Below are 23,625 nucleotides of genomic sequence, written 5' to 3'. Positions count from 1 at the left end.
ATTCAACATAGCCGTGTAATAAAAATTGTTAATTACTTATGTCAGCTTCTGGTAATTACAGACAATTAATCATGTGTGATTCACTGTCTCTCCATCAGCACTGTACTCCACACTGTGTGAACGAAACTGACAAAGGTGAAACCGCCTTTAATGAGTAAACAGCACCAGAGAGTGAACTCCCCAAAGATAAGTGGAGTGTTGCAGCGAGCGCTCTGGCTTACAATTCCTTGAGGCCAGTGATAAAGGCCAGGTGGAGATTGAATTACATTAATTTCTTTGCCAGAGGCCTTGACCCAGAATGACTTACAGGCATGGAGGATGGAGAGATGAGCGACAACTAATCTACTGCCAAAGTATTGAAAAATGAATTAACTGTGAGTGTCATGATACAGTGTGGTCCTAATCTGCCCTATGAAGTCAAAAACCATAACAGCATTGGCTCTAAGCCAGGTGTCCCATCTTCAGTATAAATCTACACACTACATCGAATACACTTGATTTATTTGTGCTGTATAAATAAGTATGTTTTTCTTCATATGTTCTTTTTCATTTTCAAATCCTAAAACGCCAAAGCAAAGGTTTGGGAAACAAAACAAAACAAAACAAAAAAACGTTGCACATACACGACACACCCGGGCAAACAAAGATATGCAAACACCGTGTTATCTACATGTATCACCCAGTCCATTAGCTACCACACTGTAACCTTGCCTTTCATACTGCCACATTATTCTTCTCTGTTTGGGTACTGCGTGCAAAGCCTTAAGGAGTCCGAGGCAAAGACTGGGAAAGTAGAGATCTTTAGAAGTTCTGTGAGCGTAAACCAACATTTCTGTGAAGATGTGCTCCACTCTGAGTGTGATGGTGTTGATAAGCATGATGGGTAACTATTCTTCCAATTATTATTCGTTTAAGTGTGAGTGTAATCCCAAATTCAAATTCAAAGAATGTAATCCACAGACGACTTCATATTGGGCTATTAATGAGAGCTTGATTAACTTTTTTTTTTTTTTTTTTTTTTTTTTTGCAGGATGTGTTGAACTGATCACCGTCAAGACCCCCCAGAAATACGTCAATGTTACTGTGGGTGGAAATGTTCTCCTCCAGTGTACTTTTAGCACGATTCCAGAGACCACCGGCCTCACTATCCAGTGGGATTTTGTTTCAACATCCTCCAGCACTCCACAGCAGGTAGACACGACCAGTTTCTACTGAAATCTGTTCTGCCACTCATGGGACAGGTGTGGCATGATGCACTCAAAATGAGCTGGCATGTTAAGATACTCGGATAGGGCACCTGCCTTGGTGGAAAAAAAAAAAAATCTACATCAACTTTTTTTTTTTTTTTTTAATTCAACTTACTTAGTAGCTTCGGGACAGAATGAGCTCATGGTGTTTGTTGTATAGTAGTGCAAGGCTCTGTGTGAAATTTTTCAGTAAACACTCATTTGGAAATTCTTAGACGAGGGTTAAATCTCATGAGTGAAGTGATTATATTTCACCTAATTTTGTAAAACGACTTTATTTAACAAGATATTTCATTACAAGGAGCAGTGAGCAGTCACAGAACAAAACAAAAGAGTCCATGTTGCTCTCTCGATATCGTGACTACTCCTCAGTGCCAGTTAGGAGGCACGCCCTGGTGAGAAAACAAAGGCCTTGATTCTGATTCAGAAATTAGGTATATAGAGATTTAAAAACAAAATACTACTCTTGTTTCATCGTCATCATAAATATTCTTGATATTTTTGATTATTATTGAGAGTTTAAACAAAGAGACTTACATGTTTAATCACCTGTTTGCACTACAGCTAACACATGAACCTGGCTAAAAAAAAAATCTGCTTTCTTGAAAAACGTAAACCTAAAAAAATAACTTTTTAGACATAACTAACAAATAAATTGTTTCATGGTGGACAAAGAATTTGTCTGATATTATTATGTGCTATGATTTCATGTAACTTTTATTTATTTATTTGTTTTTTGGCTGGGCTAAGGATCAGAGCAATGTTAGAGCACGCTGTGTTAGAGCACGCTGTGAGTGAGCGGGTGATCGGCAGACCACAGACGTTGGCTGTGTGTTGGCTGCCGTTGGTCAGGCGCGTGTTTGGCTTTCCCTATTGGCTGTTGGTCTTTCAAGATGAAGTGGCACACTGCAGCTCAGTCCACATTTATTGAACATACACAGGCAGAGAGAGAGAGAGAGAGAGAGAGAGAGAGAGTAGCAGGGAGTGAGAAATACACTCCTGCATGTCTATGATTTTACGCTTCGCAGCAACAAGACCAACTCAAAATGGTTGCTTCACATGAACAATATTAATGTAACTAAGAGATTCGCTGATAAAAAATAATTTTCAGGCCTGCCAACACCCCCAGTTTTCACGGCACTCTCCCTATTTTTAACCCTTTGTCCCACTATGTTCCCGATTGCTAATTTCTCCCATTAATCTAATTGTTTCATAATGAGACACATCAAGTTTTCAACTTTGTAAATGTGGCATATTACAGATGACTCTCTCTTTATCTTTCTGCCAGGAACAATGCCTGTAATAATAAACATAAAAACATAAATGTAATCATCACAGCAAGGAAGTATAGGCAAACTACCAATGGGACTTACCTGATGAAATAAGGGTTATAACTGTATCATCAAAATCATGCTGGATTTTGTTCTGATGGTGAGAATACATTGGCATTACTTAACTGTGTAAATAATGAGGTTTAGAAATCTGCTGTTCAGTGCAGCCGCTGTTGACAGAACTGAGGTCAAAACAGACGCTTTCTAAATGTAGCCTCGGCCCAGCCATATGCTAGATTTTGACCTAGTCTTGTGAGTTTCTTCTGTTACTAAGTTTTCAGAAATGTTTTATGACATACATGATAATAGAATTAAAGGCAAACACTTTTTAAAAGTGATATACTACAAAATGCAAAACTTTGCCACAATGCAGACAGTATAGGAGGAGTACTATAAATGTGATGTTTGCTAAAAGTCAGCTGTTCTAATGCCCTGTCCTTTGCTTTCAGCTCTATTACTATCAATCGGGACAGGATGTCTTTGCCAAATCCTATGAGGGCAGACTTCAGCCTCCCGTTGCTCCCAACGTAACCAAAAATGCCTCCATAACGATACACAACATGCAGCCATCAGATGCCGGGGTCTACACCTGTCAGGTTCACAACTTTCCTGATGTTGATGGAAAGTCTGAGGCCAATATCATTGTGCAAGTTCTTGGTAGGTTTCTCTAATTTCAAAGGGTATTGGAAGGGGTATTCATCAACCAAGTGATCAACAGTCATGTGTATCTACGAGAAAACAGTATTACTATTGTCTTTGATGTAAATAGATCTACAGGAGAGTCTTATCCATCTCAGTGCAGCAGTTGATCTATCTAATCCACTGCTCACACATATAACCTGAGACAAAGATCATGAAGGGAAAAAAAATAAAGATTAATACAGAGGTGTGATTTAGTCAAGCCAAAGAGGTGTCTGTACTAGTTGTGTAACTTTGTGCAGCCACACACAACGTACCAAAAAGTGTGTTCTGAGAAAAGACTTTAACCTAAAGCGAGACTCCAAATCTTATGCAGTATTTCATTTTATTAAAACTCATTGCATGCTTTAATACATTTTTTAATGATTTAAGCTGTAGCATATACCAGAAGGCTCCCCCCTCTTCCCCATTTGCCTTTTTGGGCTTTTTAAATCTTTTCATATGAAAGAAATTCAGCAGTGTTTTAGTGAGCCACTCTTGTACTCTGACTTGAGTATCTCTAACAAGAACTCTTAAGCAAAGGGTGTTTAACTGAGGCAAAAGCACTAATAAGATTTTTTGCCCATTTTTCCACCTCTGAGAATACTGTATCTATTACCACTGTCGTAACAGAAACAAATCTATTAAAACAGTGACCCTGAGTTGTGTGATCAGGGAATTACATTCTGTATGAATCCTCTCATTCACAGAGTTACCAGGACAACCTTGCAGGTCTCAGTATCCACAGTAGTTTCCACGGTAACCGCAGCAGCCTCCTCATTGTCAGTGTTGGAAATTAGAGTAGGACTGTGACTGAATCCTCGCACCGCATACAGAATATATCACAGTATCTACTGCATACTGAACACTCTGCTTGTATTTCACAGCCTAGACCTTTATGAGAGCGTTTGTGGGACATGACAATTTCAAGATGGATCAATAATGACTGTCATCATCACTAATTGTTACACAGAGTCGTGACAAGGAGAGGGTGCATGTCATGAAAAATATCCTGCATCACTGCAAGATGCATAGCATATAAATGATCACTATTTTGAAATGATTTCAGCACAGTTTTGATATCAGTATACTGAAAATCAGACTGGTGAGATGGAGATGCTGGGGGAAAAAAAAACAAGGCCACACCCAACATAATTCTTGAAGCTGATAATGACTAACAGAGCAACACACAATGTGCTAGATTATGGACTGATTTGATAAGAATGAACAAACATTATGTTACAAACATGACTAATATTCAAATGGTCAAACATATTTCTAATACCAAACTGTATCAGAAATCATCATGACATAGATAAATACATTTCTGTCAAGGTAATCTTTTCCTGCTTTGATTTGACATTTGAGGCTGATTTTTTAAAAATGTGGATTGTCTTTCATTCTGTATACATCATAAACTGCCATAATAATCCATTGTTAAAGTGTTGTTCTTCTACGATTCATCATAGCAGTAATTTCTTTACTGTAATTGTGGCTGTGATGAGGGTAAACACAAGTCTCGGGTGAGCTCTGCTGGCAGCACCAAAGTACCCATAACCACGGTAAAGAACATCCTACTGGCTGTTAGGGCTTTTATAAAATGGTTTCCACAGGCATTTGCACTGTTTGGAAGATTTTCCACAAAATACAGTACACACATAAGAATCAAAACAAAGTCAAAGAACAAGGAAAAAATGTACACTAGCCTCCTGCTTATCGCAAGAATTGGCACAGCAACTTTCAGGGAACAACAAACAGTGATGATCAGTATTGAAGTTGTTACTCAAAAAAGTAAAAAAAAGAAAGAAATGTACTTTACTTATTTAGTGCCTGTGGACAGCGATTCATTACTGGGTACATTACATTATTAACTTGTGTTACTCCGCAGCATTGTCTGGGATACACTTGGGGTCCAGGGGTCTTGATGTTGGCATGTTGCCTTTGCAGGGGCTTGGAGAGATTCAATGTTGTGCTCACAGCTGCGGGTAGCTGTTTCTGGCCTGGGCACAGTTTGAACTTTGCCATCACATTCTTGTCCTTTGGTGCAACAAATTGGAAGGAATCTCCTCCACCACTCCAAAAGTTGGAGACCACTCTGCCCTTTTTGACCTGGCACACAAACAAGACTCTCCTCACGCAAAAAAAACCCAAAACAAAACAAAAAAAAACTACCGCATAGGTCATTTGTACAGCAGCTTATTATATGACCTATAGTTACATTGTAAAGTTAAGCGACTTCTAGTGGTACTGTAAATAACGACTGTGGTGGAGTATTAAGGGAGCGAAAAAGTCGGTGTATGGAGGTTGGCGGGGTGGCAGATGGATCAACCAACAAACCTTTCAATCAGCCAGGTTCAAATCCAAGCCTCTTTCCTTTTTAGGTACTTAATGTTCACTAGCTAATACTAGTGAACGTTACCTAATGCTCTCTAACCATAACCATTATGAAAAACCATTCCCTTAATTTACCAATAACCTTAACCAAGTATATTTAGTGGCTAATGGCTAGGTTGCTCAGGAAACGGTCCTTTCAGTCGTATTAGTGACACTCCTGTGGGTCATATTGGAGGGTTGGAACAAATTACCTTGGTGGTCCTATGGGTTGGAAGACTTGTTTGTTTTTTTATCCACCCATTATGCAGGCAAGTGAAGGAATATGTAATATGTGATTACCGTGTTTAAGAACAGTAATGTGTAGTGTAAGGTGTTACATTACTGTGTTACAGAAGATTGTAATGTGATTATGGTAATATGTTATTTTGTAATGCATTAGCCCAAACAATTGTGATCTCTGAGTAACACAAACTATAGCATCCATTATTTCACATAATACAGTGTTACATGCTATTTTGGATAGTCCCTTATAGATACTCAACTGAGTGTTAAATGATATATAAATTAAATATCAACATGAGTTCAGCAGAATATCAATAAGCCATAAATTACATTTTAACAATGTGTCTGTGACAAAAGGTCTTATTATGGATCACACCAGAGTTCTGGGCAAGACACGCCCATCAGAGCTGTGATTGGTCATGAAATTTGTTGGCCTGGCCTTCAACCAACCAGAACACTAACCTTGCCCAGAACTCTGGTGGGTTTCCTGAAAACCAGCAGGGATCCAGCAATAATATCAACAGAATGTCAACAGATATGTCAATATGTTGCTGAAATATCTTTATATAATTTATGGCTTATTGATAATCTGTTGGCCTCTGGTTGATATTTAAATTATTTATCAATTCTGTTGAATGCCCATAGGGGACTATCCAAAGAGAGTGTCACCAGGATTATTTTTATTTTGAAACTTTTTCCACCACCATGTTACCAGTGTCACGAATGCTGTGAGTATTACCAGGTACCAGAGGAAAGCTGACGCAAGAACTGAGAAATTATTCATGAACAGCCATGTGTTATTAAAATGTAATAACAGAGGATTGAAATGAAATGTTAGTGATTTTCAGCTATTTGTGTTGCTTTATAATGTCAAGTATATCTCAAAGTAACATCACTGGGGAAAATAACACGATAAACCCACTGAATCTCCCCTGTGGTCCATCAGAGAGGCCGTCTCAGCCGTACTGTGCTGTTCATGGTGATGTGGAGGCGGGTCACCTGGTCACTCTGACCTGCCACAGTGAGCATGGCAGCCCCACCCCCACCTACACCTGGACCAGACTGGACAACACCAAGGCCAGGAGGACTGTATCGGCAAGATGTGAGTAATGTGTGTATGTGTGTGGATTTAAGTATGCCTGCCTTCATCCTTCCACAATCTATAATTTTATAATCCTCTATAATGTTAATCTTAGATCTGCAGGTACTGTCTCTGCTTTTAAATCCAGCCTTGCCTTTTTGTCTGGTAACTAATTTTATCTGTTGACATGTTACAGCCCTGTTGTTTTAAGTTTATTTTAATATGTTCACTTGTTTTATGATTATTTGTCTTTCTTTTTTCTTTAATTTCTTTGAAATTGATTTCAAATTGGGTGCGTTTTACACTGCTGTTATTGTGTCTTTGTTTTATAGATGCTAATGTGATTGTGCTGTTACATTGTCTCTGGGAAGCACGTTGTGCATCTCGCTTGATTGAACATTTATGCATTTTTTCCTCAGCAACCACAGCTGGAATACTGGAAATCAGAAACATATCCCAGTTTGAGTTTGGGGAGTACCAGTGCAATGTTTCAAATCCGGTGGGATTTTCCACTTGTGTCCTGGAGCTCAGCCCTGGTATGATTTTTTTTTTTTTTTTTTACATTTTAATGAATATCTATGCAAAATGTATATGTGTTTAACAGAGGTATAAAACAGGCTCCCTCACTGGCATTAATTTTTTGCACATACCTTTGACACAACTGATACATAACACACAGACTTTTAAAATATGTAAGGCACATACAAAAACAAATTTTCTTATTTTGTCATGGAATAAGAAGGCAAAAGGCTACACCTGGCCAAGAAACTGCTTTTTAGTCCAGTGTCCAATTAGTTTTGAGCCTCTGAAAATTGTATAAAACGGACTGTAATCTTTAACTGTTAATGCCAATGACATTTTTTTTTTTTTTTCAACCTCTTAAATTAAAGCTTAAAGTCTGCACCTCAATTATGATTACTCCATTTCAAATCCACTGTGGTGGTGCACAAGGGCAAAATTATGAATATTGTGTTCCTGTCCAGATACTTATGGATCTAACTGTATTTTTAAATTTTAATTTTCTCTCTGTTTTCTTTAATTCTTCTCCTGAGAACTGAACAACTGCACCTGACCCCTTTTCCTTTCTGGGATCAGTAATGTATTGTATGATTCTAATTTCTGATAAAAATGTGTCATTATGTAGACCTGGGAGATGGGGTGATTGCCGGAGCAGTGATCGGCGCATTGCTCGGGTGTGTCCTGATCGTCCTGATTGTGTGGTTCATCGCACACTCCGTGAAGAAGCATAAATACAAACCTGTCAAGGCACCAGAGGCCACTGAGATGAAGTGAGGGTTTAATTTTTCATTTTTTGTTGTCCTGCATTTCATGTAATAGCAGCAATGTGATGTTTAAAGATGTAATGTCAACTGTCGCCCTCCACCAGAAAAAGCTCTCATCAGACCTCAGACACAGCCCCCAGCAGCCTCCACGCTGAGGGAGATGAGGCGCAGGCTTAAAGAAAAACAAGGCAGAAACATCTATTTAAACCGGGGCAACATGACGAGTCTGAGAACACTGCTCAAACTGTATTGTTCACAGATGTATTCAATATCATACAGCTCATGTTTGTGTTTTTCTGTTCCAAGTTGCATTTTATTGCCATGTGTGTTTTGCATCAGGAAAGTTTTGAATCCACTTTTTTAAATATGTTTTTGCCGTTTGTATAATTGATGGAGTGATTCGTCAGGTTATTTGTGGTCAAAATGTATAACTGAGCTAACATGGTGTTAAAACAAGAAATGCATTTGTTTGAAGTTTTCTTTTTCTTCTTTTCAATGTTGACCATGTAAATGACTCATTCATTCTCAAATAAATAAAATTTGTCATCTAAGGATATGTATCAGTGGCAATATGTGGAATTATTTTAGGAATCACTTTACCAAAAAACTGTAATAATTAGTTGAGTTAAAGGTAGTGACAGTTTGCCTCATGAAAGAGTTTATCAGGTGATCACTGCTGTCCTCTATGTGCGGACAGTTATTGAAATAGGCCTATATAAGTGATAATAAGTGACAATATTAAATGTCAATAGATGGTAACTGTAGTTGTGTGATCACAGGTGGTGCTCTCCACTTTGCCCATCCTACAAATAAAAAAAAGGCTGTTAAAGTGTTACTAAGCAATTTTTTATCATATGATCATATAAAAAAAAAAAAAATAAATAAATAAAAAAATAACATACATTTAGTATTTAAGTAGAAGTAGTAGTTAAAGTATTTAAAAATGCATTTAGGACTATTATGGTTTTCTTAACAGCTTCCCTATTAACACCAAGGGCCCTATCTTGCGCCAGACTCCCTAAACCCGCTATTTGCGGATTTAGGATTTAGGAAGAGGCGTTCCCCGTAAAAGTTGCTATCTTGTGCACCTCCCGCTATCCGCAAAACACCTCCGCTACCCGCTATATTATGAATAGGCGTGTTTTGGGCGTTATGCCAGTTAAACCAATCAGTGTGCCAGGTGCCATTGCCTTTAAGGGCAGGATGCGCTATCCTAAATCCTAAATCCTAAACCCGCGATGGAGAGAGGGAGGTAGATTTTCTCAGGGCTTCTACTGAGGCTAAAGCAAGTTGGCTTTATATACATATGATATATTATATTATAGGCGAGTTAATTCGGGAGGTGGAGCCACATGTGTCCAAGTGGACGTGTCACAAGGTTGTACTGATTGAGTAAAATCCCCGGCCACACCACACACACACAAGAGGCAGAGGTGGAACTATGTGTAAACTAATTTATTGACAAGGTAGATTGGGCAAATAAAATATTAAAAATAAAAATATAGCACAGCTGCTGGCTTATGATAAAACAATAAAACGTGCTGGCGTAAGTGTCCAATTAAAACAGTCTTTCCTCTAAACAGTCTATATGAGTAATATACTCAGTCCATTCCGGCGGCGTCCCGGGATCAGTCCGACCGTGTGCGTGGTGAGGCTCCGTCGGGGCGCGCACTGAAGCCGCCTGGGCGCGCTCTCCTAACAGCCCAAACTTTAGGGATAGCGGATAGCGGATAGCGGGTGGTCCTGACCACCCGCTATCCGCTATCCCTAAAGTGTGTGCGCAAGATAGCAACCTTAGGGATAGCGCATGAAACACGCCCACGAACACACCTCCAGGCGCAAATGACGGAGTCGGCATAAGGATAGCGGGTAGCGGGTGGCGCAAGATACCGTTTAGGGATAGCGGAAGCTCCTAAATCCGCAATTTGCGGGTAGCGGGTAGTGGCAGCGGATAGCGGGTGGCACAAGATAGGGCCCCAAATGCCATGGTGGGCCCAAACAAAGGAGCCGCGGGCCCCAGATTGGGCAGCCCTGGTCTCACTGGGTCTGATGTGTACTGGCATACTAGATCATGGGCCAAACCTGTGCTATTCCCTTGTGCAGCTGTACCGTGGTCTCCACCTATCAGGCATTGGTCTTTTCCATCAGTCCTTTCCATCAGTTTGGTACACAGAGGTCTTCAGCCCCTGCAATAGCCTCAACTACTTGCACATTTTGTGTATTATACCAGAGACAGAACAAGTGCTTGGACTGCCAGGACTTCCCCACAGGGCTGAAGATACTGATCAGCTCTTAGTAGATGACCTTGCCAGTAGGTCTGATTGTGGATAGCATGAGATAAAGCCCAGAGTGACGGTGGCACTGGAGTCCATCATCATGTGGTGGGAAAATCCATGATAGCAGGAATGACAGGCAGCGATCGGTTGAAGATGGGAGAAAAGAATCATTACATTACTTCTAGATGCTTGGGAGTGGGCTGACCAGTTGTATACAAATATTAGTAGGGAAAGGATGCATCCATGTACTGTTCCCAAGCTGTTTTTGTGCTTGTTATTTTTGGAATACAGAATTTGTTTATTTCCGAAATAAAATTGTCTTTTACTTGCATTCACTGGCAGCTCCTTCTTCTGCTTCCTATATGCCTTTTCCCCTGAGCACCATCAAATTTTTTTCCCCACACTGTCTCTGAATAGGAAAGGAGGTATGAACTCATGTTTCCCACATAAGAGGTTGTCAGCTTTTATCTGCAAAACATGGGTGCGGTCCTCCTTCCCTATTAGGCCATATTTTGGCACCAGGGGCAGTGGTATCAATAGTTTGGCTCACATAACTAGGGCCTAAAACAAGTTTGGGAGAATCTTCTCAAATACCTAATCTGCCGCAACATGACCTCCAAGGATGTGGGTAGCAGCGTCTTTTAACATGGTGTACGCCCAAGAACTAGACAAGTAGGAGTCTTTTTTCCATTTCAAATTCAGTGATTTTCCAAACCTTATGAGTCATGTACTTTTAATTAAATGCAATGTTTGTTTTTTTGTTTGTTTGTTTGTTTTTTTTGCATGAATGAGACATCTTTTATCAGTGATTGTTATGTGCATTGTATTAGCAATATTGGAGAAAACACTGACAAGGGAAGGTTGATCCCCTCCTCATGGGTGCCACATACAGATTTACTGAAGTTCATTGTTGCCTGACATCCTTATCTGTACCCACTGAAACACAGTGACCTGTCTTTCTAGTACTGATTGACTTGAATTTAATCCTAACTGATCTCAATGTGGAATTTGAAACCCTTTTCATGCAACCCTGAAGATCGAAGTTGGAAATATATTCATTTTGATTATTCCAGTATTAATTACATCTGTATAAAATCACGAGAATCTGAACTGTATTACCCTGACAACCTCAAAAACATCATCTGCAGATAGAAACAGTCAGACATGACATTTTTGCAACTTTAAACAGGTAATAAGCAATCTGTGACCTCTACTGGCAACCATTAGGAATTGAAGGTCTTGACATCACAATGGGTGAAGAGTTTATTTATTTTTATTTATTTATTTAGAGCACAGGGCAGAAATTGAGTTTTGAAAGCCAGACATCTTGCTTATTAAACTTGATTAGCAGCATTATCAACCCCTGCAGAGCATGATCATTTTGTGCAATGGGGCAATAAAAACATACTTCCCCTTTAATCAAATAAATATGAAATTGTTCTTTTTAGACACAGCTTAATCCCATAAATTGAATGCAAAGCAAAATGGGTATACTATTTTGCCAATGCAAAGTATAAATAGTCACAAATTTATGGTGATTTGACAAGAGGGCAGTGCAAACTTTCAAAAAAAATTGTCATCTCCACATTGCTGACTCACTAGTGTTTCAGTCTTCATATGTTCTTGTTCAGATGACTACAAAACTAATAGCATTCTTTCAAACATTTTTTTTTATTTACCATTTAGTATTTGAATTTCTTTCAGCTACCCAATCTGCAGACAACTAGTTCTTGTTTTTAAAGTGTTGCTGTAGCAGAAACCACAGTCAGCTTTTTGCCACAAGATGGCGATATAATGAGGCACTAGAGAGATGAGAGAGTAGCAGCTGAATTCAAAATAGAAGCTGTTTAAGACTTCTCTGGCAGCATTTAGGGCAGTTTCACACTCACACAGCGACACAAATCTATTTCTACAAAACATCAGTCATTTTTATGTACTCTTTTGCATAAGCATGGCCTATTCAGGTGTTTTTTGCAGGGTTTTTGCAGTGCTGACAGCGCTGCTTGTTGCAGTGCTTGTTAGGGTTTGTAGTACCTGCCTTGTAGGCAATTTGGAACAGGGCTGGTATTAATAGAAAATCAAAAGTCATCTCCTGGGCCAAATATAATCGTGCCATGGGTCTGATTAGGCTTGTGGGCCTTGAGTTTGACATATGCAACTTAAGCGATCTAATTCTCCAGTCCATCATTGCATGTGAGCACACATTTGTATGAGCAAAAAAAAAAAAAAAAATAGAAAAGTTCTGCAGCTTTACATGTCACAGATTACAGAAGAAACTTTTAGCAAAAAGCTAAAAAGACAACACAACAAAGTCTTCATACAGCAACAAATATTCATTCATTCAGTCTCCAAACCGCTTATCCTCGTAAGGGTGCTGGAGCCTATCCCAGTGCACACTGGGATAGGCTGAGGGCAGGGGAAACACCCTGGACAGGTTGCCAGTCCATCACAGAGCAGACAGACAAACAAGCACATTCACAGCTAAGGGCACTTTAGTATCTCCCATTCATCTGACCTGCATGTCTTTGGACTGTGGGATGAAACCAGAGCTCCACAAAGAAAGGAGCCTGGCTGGCCGGCTGGGAAACCCAGGAAACTTCAAGTGCTAACTGCCAGATCACTGTGCCACCAGCAACAAATATAATTAGAAAACAGAATTCAATTACAGTTATCTAGGCATGTTACTGATCAGAGCAACAGCCTGACTTTTATGCACCTCTATATCTAATAACAATCCTATATTCCCAGCAGATATTACTTGTATGTCTTGTCAAAAGTATACAATTTAATTTACAGATGTAGAAATGCTTAAGTATGCTTCACACAGTGCAGAACTCTGATTGACTGTCGCGAGTAAAGAGGCTCCTTAGACCAACTGCATTGAAACCAATGTTACAGGTGGGCTAACCGCCAATATGATATAGATCACAAGAGTGAACGGAGGCCCGTGAAGGATCAGGCCTGCAGCCCCAAGGAGCGTGCAGTGCTGAGAACGTCATCTCTGGTCAGGTAGCAGCCGCACAGCTGCCTGAGGCCTGTGAAAGATTCTCTCCCATGCATGACACGCCAGTTGTCAATGAAAACCACCTGATGAGAAGAGGAGAGTGGAAAATTCTCAGACAAATGCACTGCAGTGCATTAACCCAACAAACTGCGCTGAAAGAGAATATCAAAGAATGATATTTAAATACCATTTTCAAAAACTGAACCTCAATATTGAAGAGAAATCTATGCCGCTCATCCCAGATATGTACAAAGTTGCCTTTTGCTTCTTTTTAAATTAGTCTTCCATTGTAAAATTGGTGTGACATATGGGACAAATCCTTTATGATGTTGAGCAGTGGGACACAGTTACACATGTGCAGGAGTCCAAACCTAGCTTATTTGGCACTGGAATTTTTGAACGGTGAAATGCTTTCAAAAGAATATTGTTGTCTTACTTTCCCTGGTGTCAGTTTCACCCATAGCTCGTTCTCGGGCCGCCTTAGCTCCGTTGTCAGCTCTCGATGTGCCACGTACCAACGCTGAACGACATCATGAGGAACTGTGTTCAGCACTGAACGGTCATAATTGTTGTATCTGTGCAAAAGATATGGAAAAAAACGTAATCAAACTGGTAACTTCTATTTTTTTTTTTGTTTTAAGTAAAATGACAGCATCCCATGAGACTTAGTAAAGCTGTTGAAAAGAAATCCGCTAAACCCTGTCTGCTCTAGTTCAGCATTTGATTATACTCTTTAAAGCACTGAATGTCTCCCTCCAAATTCCCAATAAGAAGTTATTTGTAAAGTTGCTCAGACCAGCGTATAGTAAGAGACTCTTTGTGTGTAATTTAACTTCTATTGATGCTTAAAGAGGTTGGCTATGTTTTACATTTTAAAGGGACAGTGTATTTATAATATTTCACTTAGCCCTCTGAGTGATACGTAGGGCAGTAGTGATGCTATCCTCCTCTCACTGTTCTTGCTGTGCTGGAGGCCGACTGGATGAGAGCCCCTGGAGACTCCTGTCATGGGATAGACCCCCAGAAAATCAAAGTGTGAGATTTTAAATATCCACATATGCTGTCCTAAGCTAATTCATTTGCATTTATTCATCAGATCCAATAAAGCGGGAATTCATATATATGATGGTAATCACATGCCCCTTCTCTTTTTAGAGGATACTAAAAGTTAGTATCCTTGCTTCGGGAGTATCCCCCGAAGCAAGAATAATGAGGAGGATAGCGTCACTACTGCCCTGCATCTCACTAGGGTGAAAGTTAAACTACAACCCCATTTCTAGCAATGTTTAGTTGTTTAGTTGATAATGGGGAAAGCAAAGGAGAAAACTGTTCTTGAATGTTTAAACGTCTAAATATTGCCGAGTGTTACATTAAGACACATAAAATATGCTACTGCTTATTGGGATAATATAAAACTAAAAGTTTGGATTTCTTTAGCTGCATTCCAGACAGTTGCATAGAGTGACAAGAAATTTGACTAATGATTCATCTCTCCAAGTTCAAGTTCATTTAAAGCCACTATTCACAGGGAAAAAATGGAATGAAATCCTGAGCACCACAGAGAGAGGAGACCCAGTTCCTGGTCAAACAGGCGCGTAACAGGTGCCGACCCAAACATTCACACATAAAATCAAAATGCACAGACACCAGATAAGTTAATATGTCACCCAAAAGTTAAATAATGTCATACCGTATCATATAAATTTCATTGTTCCAGGGATACACATTAACCACGGGGCCAATGCCGATCATGTGGTTTTGGTGGCTGCCTGTGTTCTCGATGTACTCATGCTTGATGGGTATACGGGCAAGCAACTCAAAGTTTTCAGGTGACTGCTGGCGTACTTTCTCTGCAGAATAGAATCCATCCACGAGTAGAGTCCTTCCCCCAGTTCCCTCGTGCTTGAGGCAGTGGAACACCTGAATTCTGGGAACAAGTAAACAGCGCAATAAAGTCAGTGCATGTTTTCTTGTGACTGCTAGAAATACAGAAAATAGGATGTGTTATCTCACACTCACTTATACAACAATAAAATGATAGCGGATCAGTGTGATCTTTTTCATAACATAAATTAATGTCATCATGACACACTATATTAGCTTATCAAGGATTGTATAAAGGACTGTATAAATAATTAACAAAATTTGTTTAGTCTCAGTGTCCTCAGGGTGCACTCGGAGCTTGGTGAAACTGCTTTTTTTTTCTTCTTTGCATCTTGGGCCTGGGGCAACTTGCAAAACCTTTACCTTAGATGCCCTCCGTTCTTTGACTATTATAACAGTCTTTCACAAACTGCTGTGAGGGAAACATGTTGTTTTACATAATCTCCTTGACTTGAGGTGGCCTGTGCTTAGATATTGCTGGTGTGGCCTGCATGCCTCTCTTCTTTCACTATCTCCCTTGTGTTGCTTTTATCTATTTAAAATAAAATACAATAATAAAAAACCTAGGATTACCCTAGCTACACTTCCAAATAGAAACTTTTTTTTTTTTCAATTTTAGATTCATTGATTGTTCATATTTATTTTAAGAAAAATGTGGTAAGATTATAAATACTGAAGCACATTTTTATATAGTATTTAATATCCTGCTCACTTGGTCTGCCTGTTTCAAAATGCTTGGACCTACTACATCTATGTCTGCACATTCACCTGTTTTTCAAAACCCTAATTTGACCAATCAGTTCGATCAATCCAGGTAAATGGTCAGCTCTGTGGGTGAAACATCTGAAGGATTTATTTAATAAAGAAAATCAATTAAAGCCTTTTTTGGATTTGAGGATACAATATAGCATTCCTAATACTGTTCTTTGTTAATATTTATAAATCCAAAGTGGTATGAGTTCTTTCTTAAAACAAAACAAGTTAAGGTTTAATTTATCTGAAGTTGAGGGCATGGTGATGTCCTCCACATCTGTTAAAGGTAAAATTAGACAGTTTTATAGAATATCTGATCAGTGTCATTTGTCTTTTATTGTACTATCAAAAGTATGGGAGAAGGATCTGAGCATGGAATTGGATGAAGATACATGGTAAAGTATTTGTGATAAGGTGCAGTTTCCTTTCACAAGCAGCAAAATTGAAGAAACAAACTCTAAATTTTCTCACAAGGTCTACCTAACCCTGGTGAGGATGCACCAGTCGGCAAAATATACCACTCCAAACTGCCCTAAATGCCAAAACTGGTTAATACCTACCCACATGGTTCGTGGAAGTATGAGGTGTCTGTGTGACGGTCCAGGGCCTGAGTGGTGTAGGCCGTGTCTCCTCTGGACAAATCTGAGGTAAAACTCCACATTCTCCCAAAAGTTGTCTCTCTGGGAAATGGAAAACAACACATGATATAAAGTACAATGAAATTCACTAAAACTGTCCTGCACAATTAATGTTAAGGAATTAGCATTGATGACATTGTATAAAGCACCGATGATGTCTCCGATTTCACATTGCACACTGACACATGTACTGCAAGGACAAAAAACCCCCACAAATACAGCGCAGCAGATACTGCAAAACAGACAGCAAGCTATACAGTCGACAGACATTACCTTCCCTTTTCTGAACCAAACTGAGAACTGTGTTAATTGAAAACTGTAACAAATGTACAGGAATTTGTGATGATGAGATTGACAGAGACACTGGTGTGCAATGAGAGTATAATCGCACACAATATACCCAAACTCAGGTTGCCTATTTCTGTGTTTGTTTTAGTATAAATTTTCAAGTTCTTGTTTGGCAGTTGATTAACATAATGCAAACTTCTGGCCCGTTCAGCAAGCTACACTTTGTTGAGAAAAAAAAAGAACATGAACAACTGAAATGAACATTTGCACAGATTACATGCTGCCTCCTTACTGCTCCTCCACATTCCATTAGTCGCTCTGATGAAGGGATTACTTGGCTGTTTACATTTTTGCCACCTCCCTTTCTTGAGCAGTCGCCACCTGCCAGGTCTTTAATGAATAATCCTTTTGGGTTCACAAAAACATGCTCCTCTAGTTTGCCCCTCTGAAGCGGTTCACATTTGACTTTGAAAACAGAAAAGGAATGCGTTTTGCTCAAAATTCATTCTGCCAGCTGAGCTAATTTATTCATTTAAACTGAGTATTTCTGGGCTCCATAACTTGACAAATGCCAAACAAAGCACAATGCAAAATAGTGTAGCAATGTAGAAATCAGTGTTTACAGTTTAGCTTTAAGTGTCCTATTAAATGGCAATCTGTACAGCAATGAGTGGTGTTTACAGTTTTGCAAGAAGTGTGTTATAAAATGGCAAACTGAGTGTAAAGCAGAGAATGTGCATTCAGTCTGACACACTTGTAAATGCATTGGTTGCAGGTGTTTATGGTTTCACAGATAGTGCATCAAAAATCTCTGTAAGTGGTTAAGCATTCAGGAAAAAAAAACTGTAATACCTGATAAGGCTGACCCTCTGCGTGACTGTTTCTGTGGCCTCAACAGTCGCTGGGACATCGTCTACAAAAGCGACCCCATACAGCAGAAAGTTCTGAAGAAACATTTTCAGCTCGTCGTCACAGTGCATGAACTTGTCCCATTTTGCAGAGGGTATGTTTGAATTCGTGTAGCTGTCAGAATTCCAGAGGATGCGTGGCTGGATGAGGCTCTGCTTCTTTGCTTCATAGCTGTTCTCAGCCAGCCAGCTCAGGCTATACTTGGATTCGTGACCGTCCGGCCCTCGGATACAGAGAAGAGAAATATGTTTACAACAGGCAGAGTGAATAACAAATCATTGCATGCTGTGCTTGACTAGATTTTGATTAAGCTAGAGAGAATATGCTATGGCATGGCAGTTTGGCAGCATTTCCCACAGGACTATAGCCAAAGAAGGACACCTTTAAGAAAGAACACTACCACTTTGACTGAAAATATCTGCCCCCCCCCAGAGAAGAAAAAATCTACTATCTGAATTGATTTTCATCGAGGAGAAGGAAACATGGAAGAAAATTATCTAACCATGCTATCTAGGCTACAAGTTGATGATTGGCAAGGGTGGGAAGCAAGGAAGATAAAGACTTCAAAGTATTACTTTCACTAGACCATAAACCATGACTTTCACCTTGCCATTACTCTGTATTTAACAACTGCTCAGAGAGTATATAAAAGTGATCCCGTTGCCAAATGAAGTGATATAAAACTTAAATCGCTTTGCTCATGATATGACTCTTTACCGGTATATTTCGTCACTGAAAGATTTGCTGTTTTTTGCACTGTTGAACACGCATTATCTGAAGTACATACATGTAAAACATGTTTTAGCCGCCCAAATATGCAATTTATCTGTACAATTTAATGTTTTTTTGTGCTACTCTTGCTCACAGTAGAAAAATCTAGATTTTCTACTGCAAGAGTAACGCCTTTCTTTGTCTACAGTTTGATGTCTTTTTGGCTGTACCTGCTCACAGCCAATTAAAGTGTTTTATACCTTTTCTGTCTACATGTTTTTTTAAAGCAAATTTTGTGACTGTAATGGCTCATAATTGTTTATGTTCAACACAGAGAGCTATATATAATTTTGCCCTGTTGCAATGAGAAGTCAGTATGGAAATAGGATCAGGAATTTATTACTGCAAACAGGCTCTGTGATATCTTTGTGTTTTGATTTGTAAATGTAAAAATCGGATTAGCAAAGTGTACAGAGATTTGTGAAAATGTTTCCCGACTTGGAAATATATAATAAGTAGGTCACGCTTCATTTAACTCAGTGTCCAAGTTACCATAAAGGTGTAAGTTAGAATCACACAACATCTGCAGATCTCAATACATGTTTGCAGATCTAATGTTACGCTTTTGTGAAAATCAAGTCTTGATCTTATTTCTATAAGCGGGGGCCTATAGGTCAGCCTGTCGGTTGGTCTGTAAGCTTTTAAGTCCAGAGGACCATAGCTCAAAAATTTTGCCTATTTGGTGGATTGTCATGAAATCTGGTGCCAACATTCATGTCGCCTGGAGGACGACACCTGTCAGTTTTGGTGAACCCGTAGCCCCATCAACAACCCAGTCTCTTAACACTGCACACTGATGAAATCAGGTCTAAGAATTCATATTGGCTAGATGATGAAATGATCGATTTTTGTGACCCCTTGAAGTTTCCTCTAGCGCCACCAGCAGGCCAAAATGTTTTAAGAGACAGTGGGGAATGTAAGTCAGCATTTTGTGACAACATTCAATTTCAGTGACCCCATGACCTGACCTGCCCTGAGATAAAGTTTTTCCTGCATTAAGGAAAACTAAAGAGTCAACATTTAAAAAAAAAAAAAAAAAAAAAAACACTTTGGGGATGGCAAAGTCATTTGAGTGGTGCTTTTGGCTTATTGGTTAACCCACTTACTATCTTTGGGGTCAGTTTGCCCACATTCAATGTTTAAGTCTGTAAATGCATGGTTAACATCTTTTTTTCCCCTTCATATTTAACAATTTTTCCTAATTTAATGGGGACAACTGGGTACACATAGAGTTAAAATGATATGTGTCAATGTCAATTTGTTCTCATGCTTTTTTATATGTACAAAACAACAAATATCATCAACAACTTCCCTCTGCTTTAGCGCTCTTACATAGCATACACCTGTAAGTAATGGAAAAACCACTGTCAGTTACTGTGACATTTGTTAGAGGAAACATTAATCCCTTATTATTTGTTTTATTTAAAGGGATATTTAGGTAGTCAAGGAGACATAAAGTACCTCTGAGATACAAAGTTTCTTATAATCATTTCCTGGAGGTTTAAATAACAGAATTAAATTAAATTAATGACTTCCCATGCCATCCTAGGGGGGGAAAAAATCATCAATGAGCGCAACCTCCACTTACAGCACAGGTAATCCAAGTCATGACGGACTCACATGTGAGGTACAGGTGTACGTCGTCCACTTTAGTTTGGACCGGGTGAATGCTGAGGTCCACACTCGCTGTGTCCATGTTCCTCTGGTTGGTGCTGGCGTTGAAGCAGGCAGCGGAGCGACAGTGATCCCGCAGCCACACGTAGTCCAAGTGCATCTTAATGCCTCCATAACTGAGCTCTGGCGACCCACATGCAGACACGGGTTGTAGAAGTGTCACAAAAAAGGAGCATAGCAAAGATGCATGCGGTAAGAATTAAACTCACCAAGGTAATTTTTACGTGTCTGGCATTGTGCTGAATGGGCTGCACAGTAGCGCATCTTCTGCAAGTGTCCATACTGTGCCAGGGACTTCACCAAGCGAACCTGTCTCCACACGGGTCTCCAGTTTCCATATGAAATGCGAAACACCCCGGCCACAAACATACTATGTAACCTGTAAAAAAATAAATAAATAAATAAAATAAAAAAATAAAAAAAATCAGTTACTCAAAGCGATTTACAGTGCACTTCCTTGCCTGGCCCCTTTTGGATTCACCTTGAAGGCATAATGTTAATTGTTTTCGGACTTTGGGTCAATTTATCTCATATATAATAGTTAACCGTACAAATGATGTCTGGCGTTAATTATTAAATTCCGCTGAAGGTGTGTGTTCAAACTGCGGCCACGGTAAAACTGTGGATGCCGTGTGCAATATGGCGGTCCAAACAGTTCAACTGAAGTGAATAAAGCGCTTGGGGTACACCGAAATTACTTTTTTTTTAAAGCCTCACTCGGTAAAACGCCGATTTAGTTTAGAAACACACTCGGTAATGTAGCTGACCGTCTAACGAGAAAACAAAAGGTCCAGCAAAATCCCCAAAATTCACTCAAACACGCCTTCTTTTCCACAACATAAGCACGAATCCTTTTTTTCCTCCCTACGGCAACACAAAAGGTACATAACACGTTTCCTAAAAAAAGCACACATCAAAACAAACCATCCATCCGCCCTCTACTCAGGCAAATTTAACCAAAATTCTCACAGGAAAAAACACAAGGGGGTAAATCCTTCTCAAACATGTTATGAAGGTTTTTTGTGTAATGAAAAACAAACAAACAAACAAACAAACAAACAAAAAAAAACACAGATGCACAGATGGAGTCTCACCCAGGTAGGCTCCTGCACGTGCACTCACACAGTCTGAAACTCCTCTGTTCTCCAGCTTTCTTCATCCAGGAAGAAAACTGCCTCAAGCACAGCAAATGGACAGCCATCTGCAGGACTGGATATACACCCTCTCTCTCCATGGAGTTTGACCCAGGCCCGCTGCAATTTGAGCTCCAGATGCTGGGAGACGTCTTTAAAGTGACCACTCTTTACAAGACAGTATAAGAGGCTGCCAAAACAAAACGTCATCCTCAAACCAGAGCTCTTTTTAGAGAAGCAGAGAAACTAATAAAACTCTGCATGTGCCAACCTATATCAGCTGCTTCTTTAGAGGAGAGGAGTTGCTCTACTCTCAGGTGACTTAAAACACAGCTATGACACCAACAGCTGTCTCTGTCTCACAGGAAGTGTATCCCATTTCACCCCATTGATGCAACTTGTAATGTGTCATCTTTTGTATAGAGCATCTTTGCTACAGCTGCCTGTGGAGTCCACACCTGTCCCCATACCTGTTCCTATTCCTCTCTCTACCCCATCTGGATCACAGAAAAGAGCAGGAAACAGTTTGTTGAGAGCAAAAGTGAGGAATGGAGGGGTTCAGCATTGTGCACCAAACAAGGGACTCACACTCTTTGCGACTTATGAACTGCATGAAATACCAGGTTAACCCACACTAAAGTCCAGGGTGGTAGCAGGATTACAGCCCAGACTAAAGGTATACTGCACAATCTTCCAACCTGACTGAACTTTCTTGGATATTTGCAGTCTTTTATTATAACCAGTAGTCGGGTTGTAAAAAAAATTCAGGGGGGATGGTCAATTTTTTTTCACTTGATGAAAAGTGAGGATGGCAGTTTTACAGGGGGGATGATTTTGACCATTTTTATTTCAGGGGGGATGCCATCCACCCTCACCCCCCCTCAACTCGAGTACTGATTATAACTACACTAAGACAGAGTTCAATCCACTGTGCGGTATTTCAGCCACACAGCAGCTGATGGTAAAGCTCTTCAGCGGATTGTCTCCAGCACATAGAAGATCACAGTTCCCAGCCCTAGAGGACATCTCCAGCTCATACCACCTCAGGAAAATACCAGCATCTGTAAGGACTCCACACACCCATGCCATTATCTGTTTGAACTCCTGCCATCTGGCAGACGCTGTAAGGTCTTCCACATCCACATCTCCACATTGAGAAACAGACTGGTGCATTTCAAGCACCCCTGCTCTTCACCAGGTGTGCTTGAATCTATCGGAGTGCTGCAGTGTGTGCACTCTACTTTTTGGTCTGCCTTAAAAGTAGAGCATTACCTGTATCATGGCACACATCGGTCAGCATGACCCACACAGGGTGACGGCAATCTGTGCTGCACAGAGCCAAATCTGATAACTGAGATAGATGTATACATCTAAATATATCTTTATCTACATGTCTGTATCTATATACTTATAGAGATCCATGTACGTATTGTTTATATTATCTATATATTTACTATCTATACATTTACATGTGTATATATAGACACACACACGTCCATTATATACATGTGTATAATATTTGATATATGGTATTTGTATATATCTATATATATTTCCATGATGTGTACACTTTGGCTTCTCCAGTGATATATATATATACACTACTCACAAAAAGTTAGGGATATTCGACTTTCGGGTGAAATTTCAGGATGAACCTAAAATGCATTCTAACCTTTACAGGTGAACTTAATGTGACCTTCTGTAAACTTTTGAATGCACATGTCCAACTGTTCAATGTTTCAGTACTTTTTGCACAAGTTGCTGTTCTCTAACAAGGAGTTTAACGGCAAAATTCACATCAGGTGTTTGATGCTCCAGCTCATCGAGGTCGTATCATTAGGGAACGGCTGCTGGAGACTGGGGTACCTCAAATGGAGTGGCCTGCACTTTCTCCAGACCTGCATCCCATAGAAAACCTATGGGATCAGCTGAGTCACCGTGTAGAGGCTCGGAGCTCTGTACCCCAGAACCTCAATGTCCTGAGGGCCGCCCTTCAAGAAGAGTGGGATGCCATGCCTCAGCAGACAATAAGTCGACTTGTGAACAGCATGAGACGTCT

At 39.8% G+C, this 23,625-nt stretch overlaps 2 protein-coding genes across 5 annotated transcripts; one reads left to right on the top strand and one right to left on the bottom strand.

Moving 5' to 3' along the window:
• Positions 1 to 736: 736 nt before the first annotated feature.
• Positions 737 to 8,413, top strand: LOC115370998 (V-set and immunoglobulin domain-containing protein 1-like). Its single transcript, XM_030068113.1, has 7 exons — positions 737 to 883; positions 1,031 to 1,191; positions 3,028 to 3,235; positions 6,819 to 6,974; positions 7,373 to 7,489; positions 8,098 to 8,242; positions 8,341 to 8,413. Exons 1-7 carry the CDS (start codon positions 841 to 843, stop codon positions 8,411 to 8,413), a joined length of 903 nt encoding a protein of 300 aa, XP_029923973.1. The 5' UTR covers positions 737 to 840.
• A 4,336-nt stretch (positions 8,414 to 12,749) lies between these two features.
• Positions 12,750 to 21,743, bottom strand: tmlhe (trimethyllysine hydroxylase, epsilon). Of its 4 annotated transcripts, none has more exons than XM_030069473.1 (8): positions 21,528 to 21,743; positions 20,643 to 20,812; positions 20,380 to 20,556; positions 17,932 to 18,211; positions 16,714 to 16,833; positions 15,207 to 15,443; positions 13,953 to 14,091; positions 12,750 to 13,599 (listed from the first exon to the last, which is right to left on the bottom strand). In XM_030069473.1, the coding sequence occupies exons 1-8, from the start codon at positions 21,665 to 21,667 to the stop codon at positions 13,468 to 13,470; spliced, it is 1,395 nt and encodes a 464-aa protein (XP_029925333.1). In that variant the 5' UTR covers positions 21,668 to 21,743; the 3' UTR covers positions 12,750 to 13,467. The 4 variants fall into 4 exon arrangements, with proteins under 4 accessions (XP_029925333.1, XP_029925337.1, XP_029925336.1 ...); XM_030069477.1 differs by lacking the exon at positions 21,528 to 21,743 and adding an exon at positions 20,880 to 21,288; XM_030069476.1 differs by lacking the exon at positions 21,528 to 21,743 and adding an exon at positions 20,895 to 21,288.
• Positions 21,744 to 23,625: the final 1,882 nt, after the last annotated feature.

The sequence above is a fragment of the Myripristis murdjan genome, chromosome 14 (genome assembly GCF_902150065.1).
Source record: "Myripristis murdjan chromosome 14, fMyrMur1.1, whole genome shotgun sequence".
NCBI classification, from domain to species: domain Eukaryota; kingdom Metazoa; phylum Chordata; class Actinopteri; order Holocentriformes; family Holocentridae; genus Myripristis; species Myripristis murdjan.
Note: the sequence above shows the minus strand (reverse complement) of the source record. Positions and strands in the feature narration are given on the sequence as shown.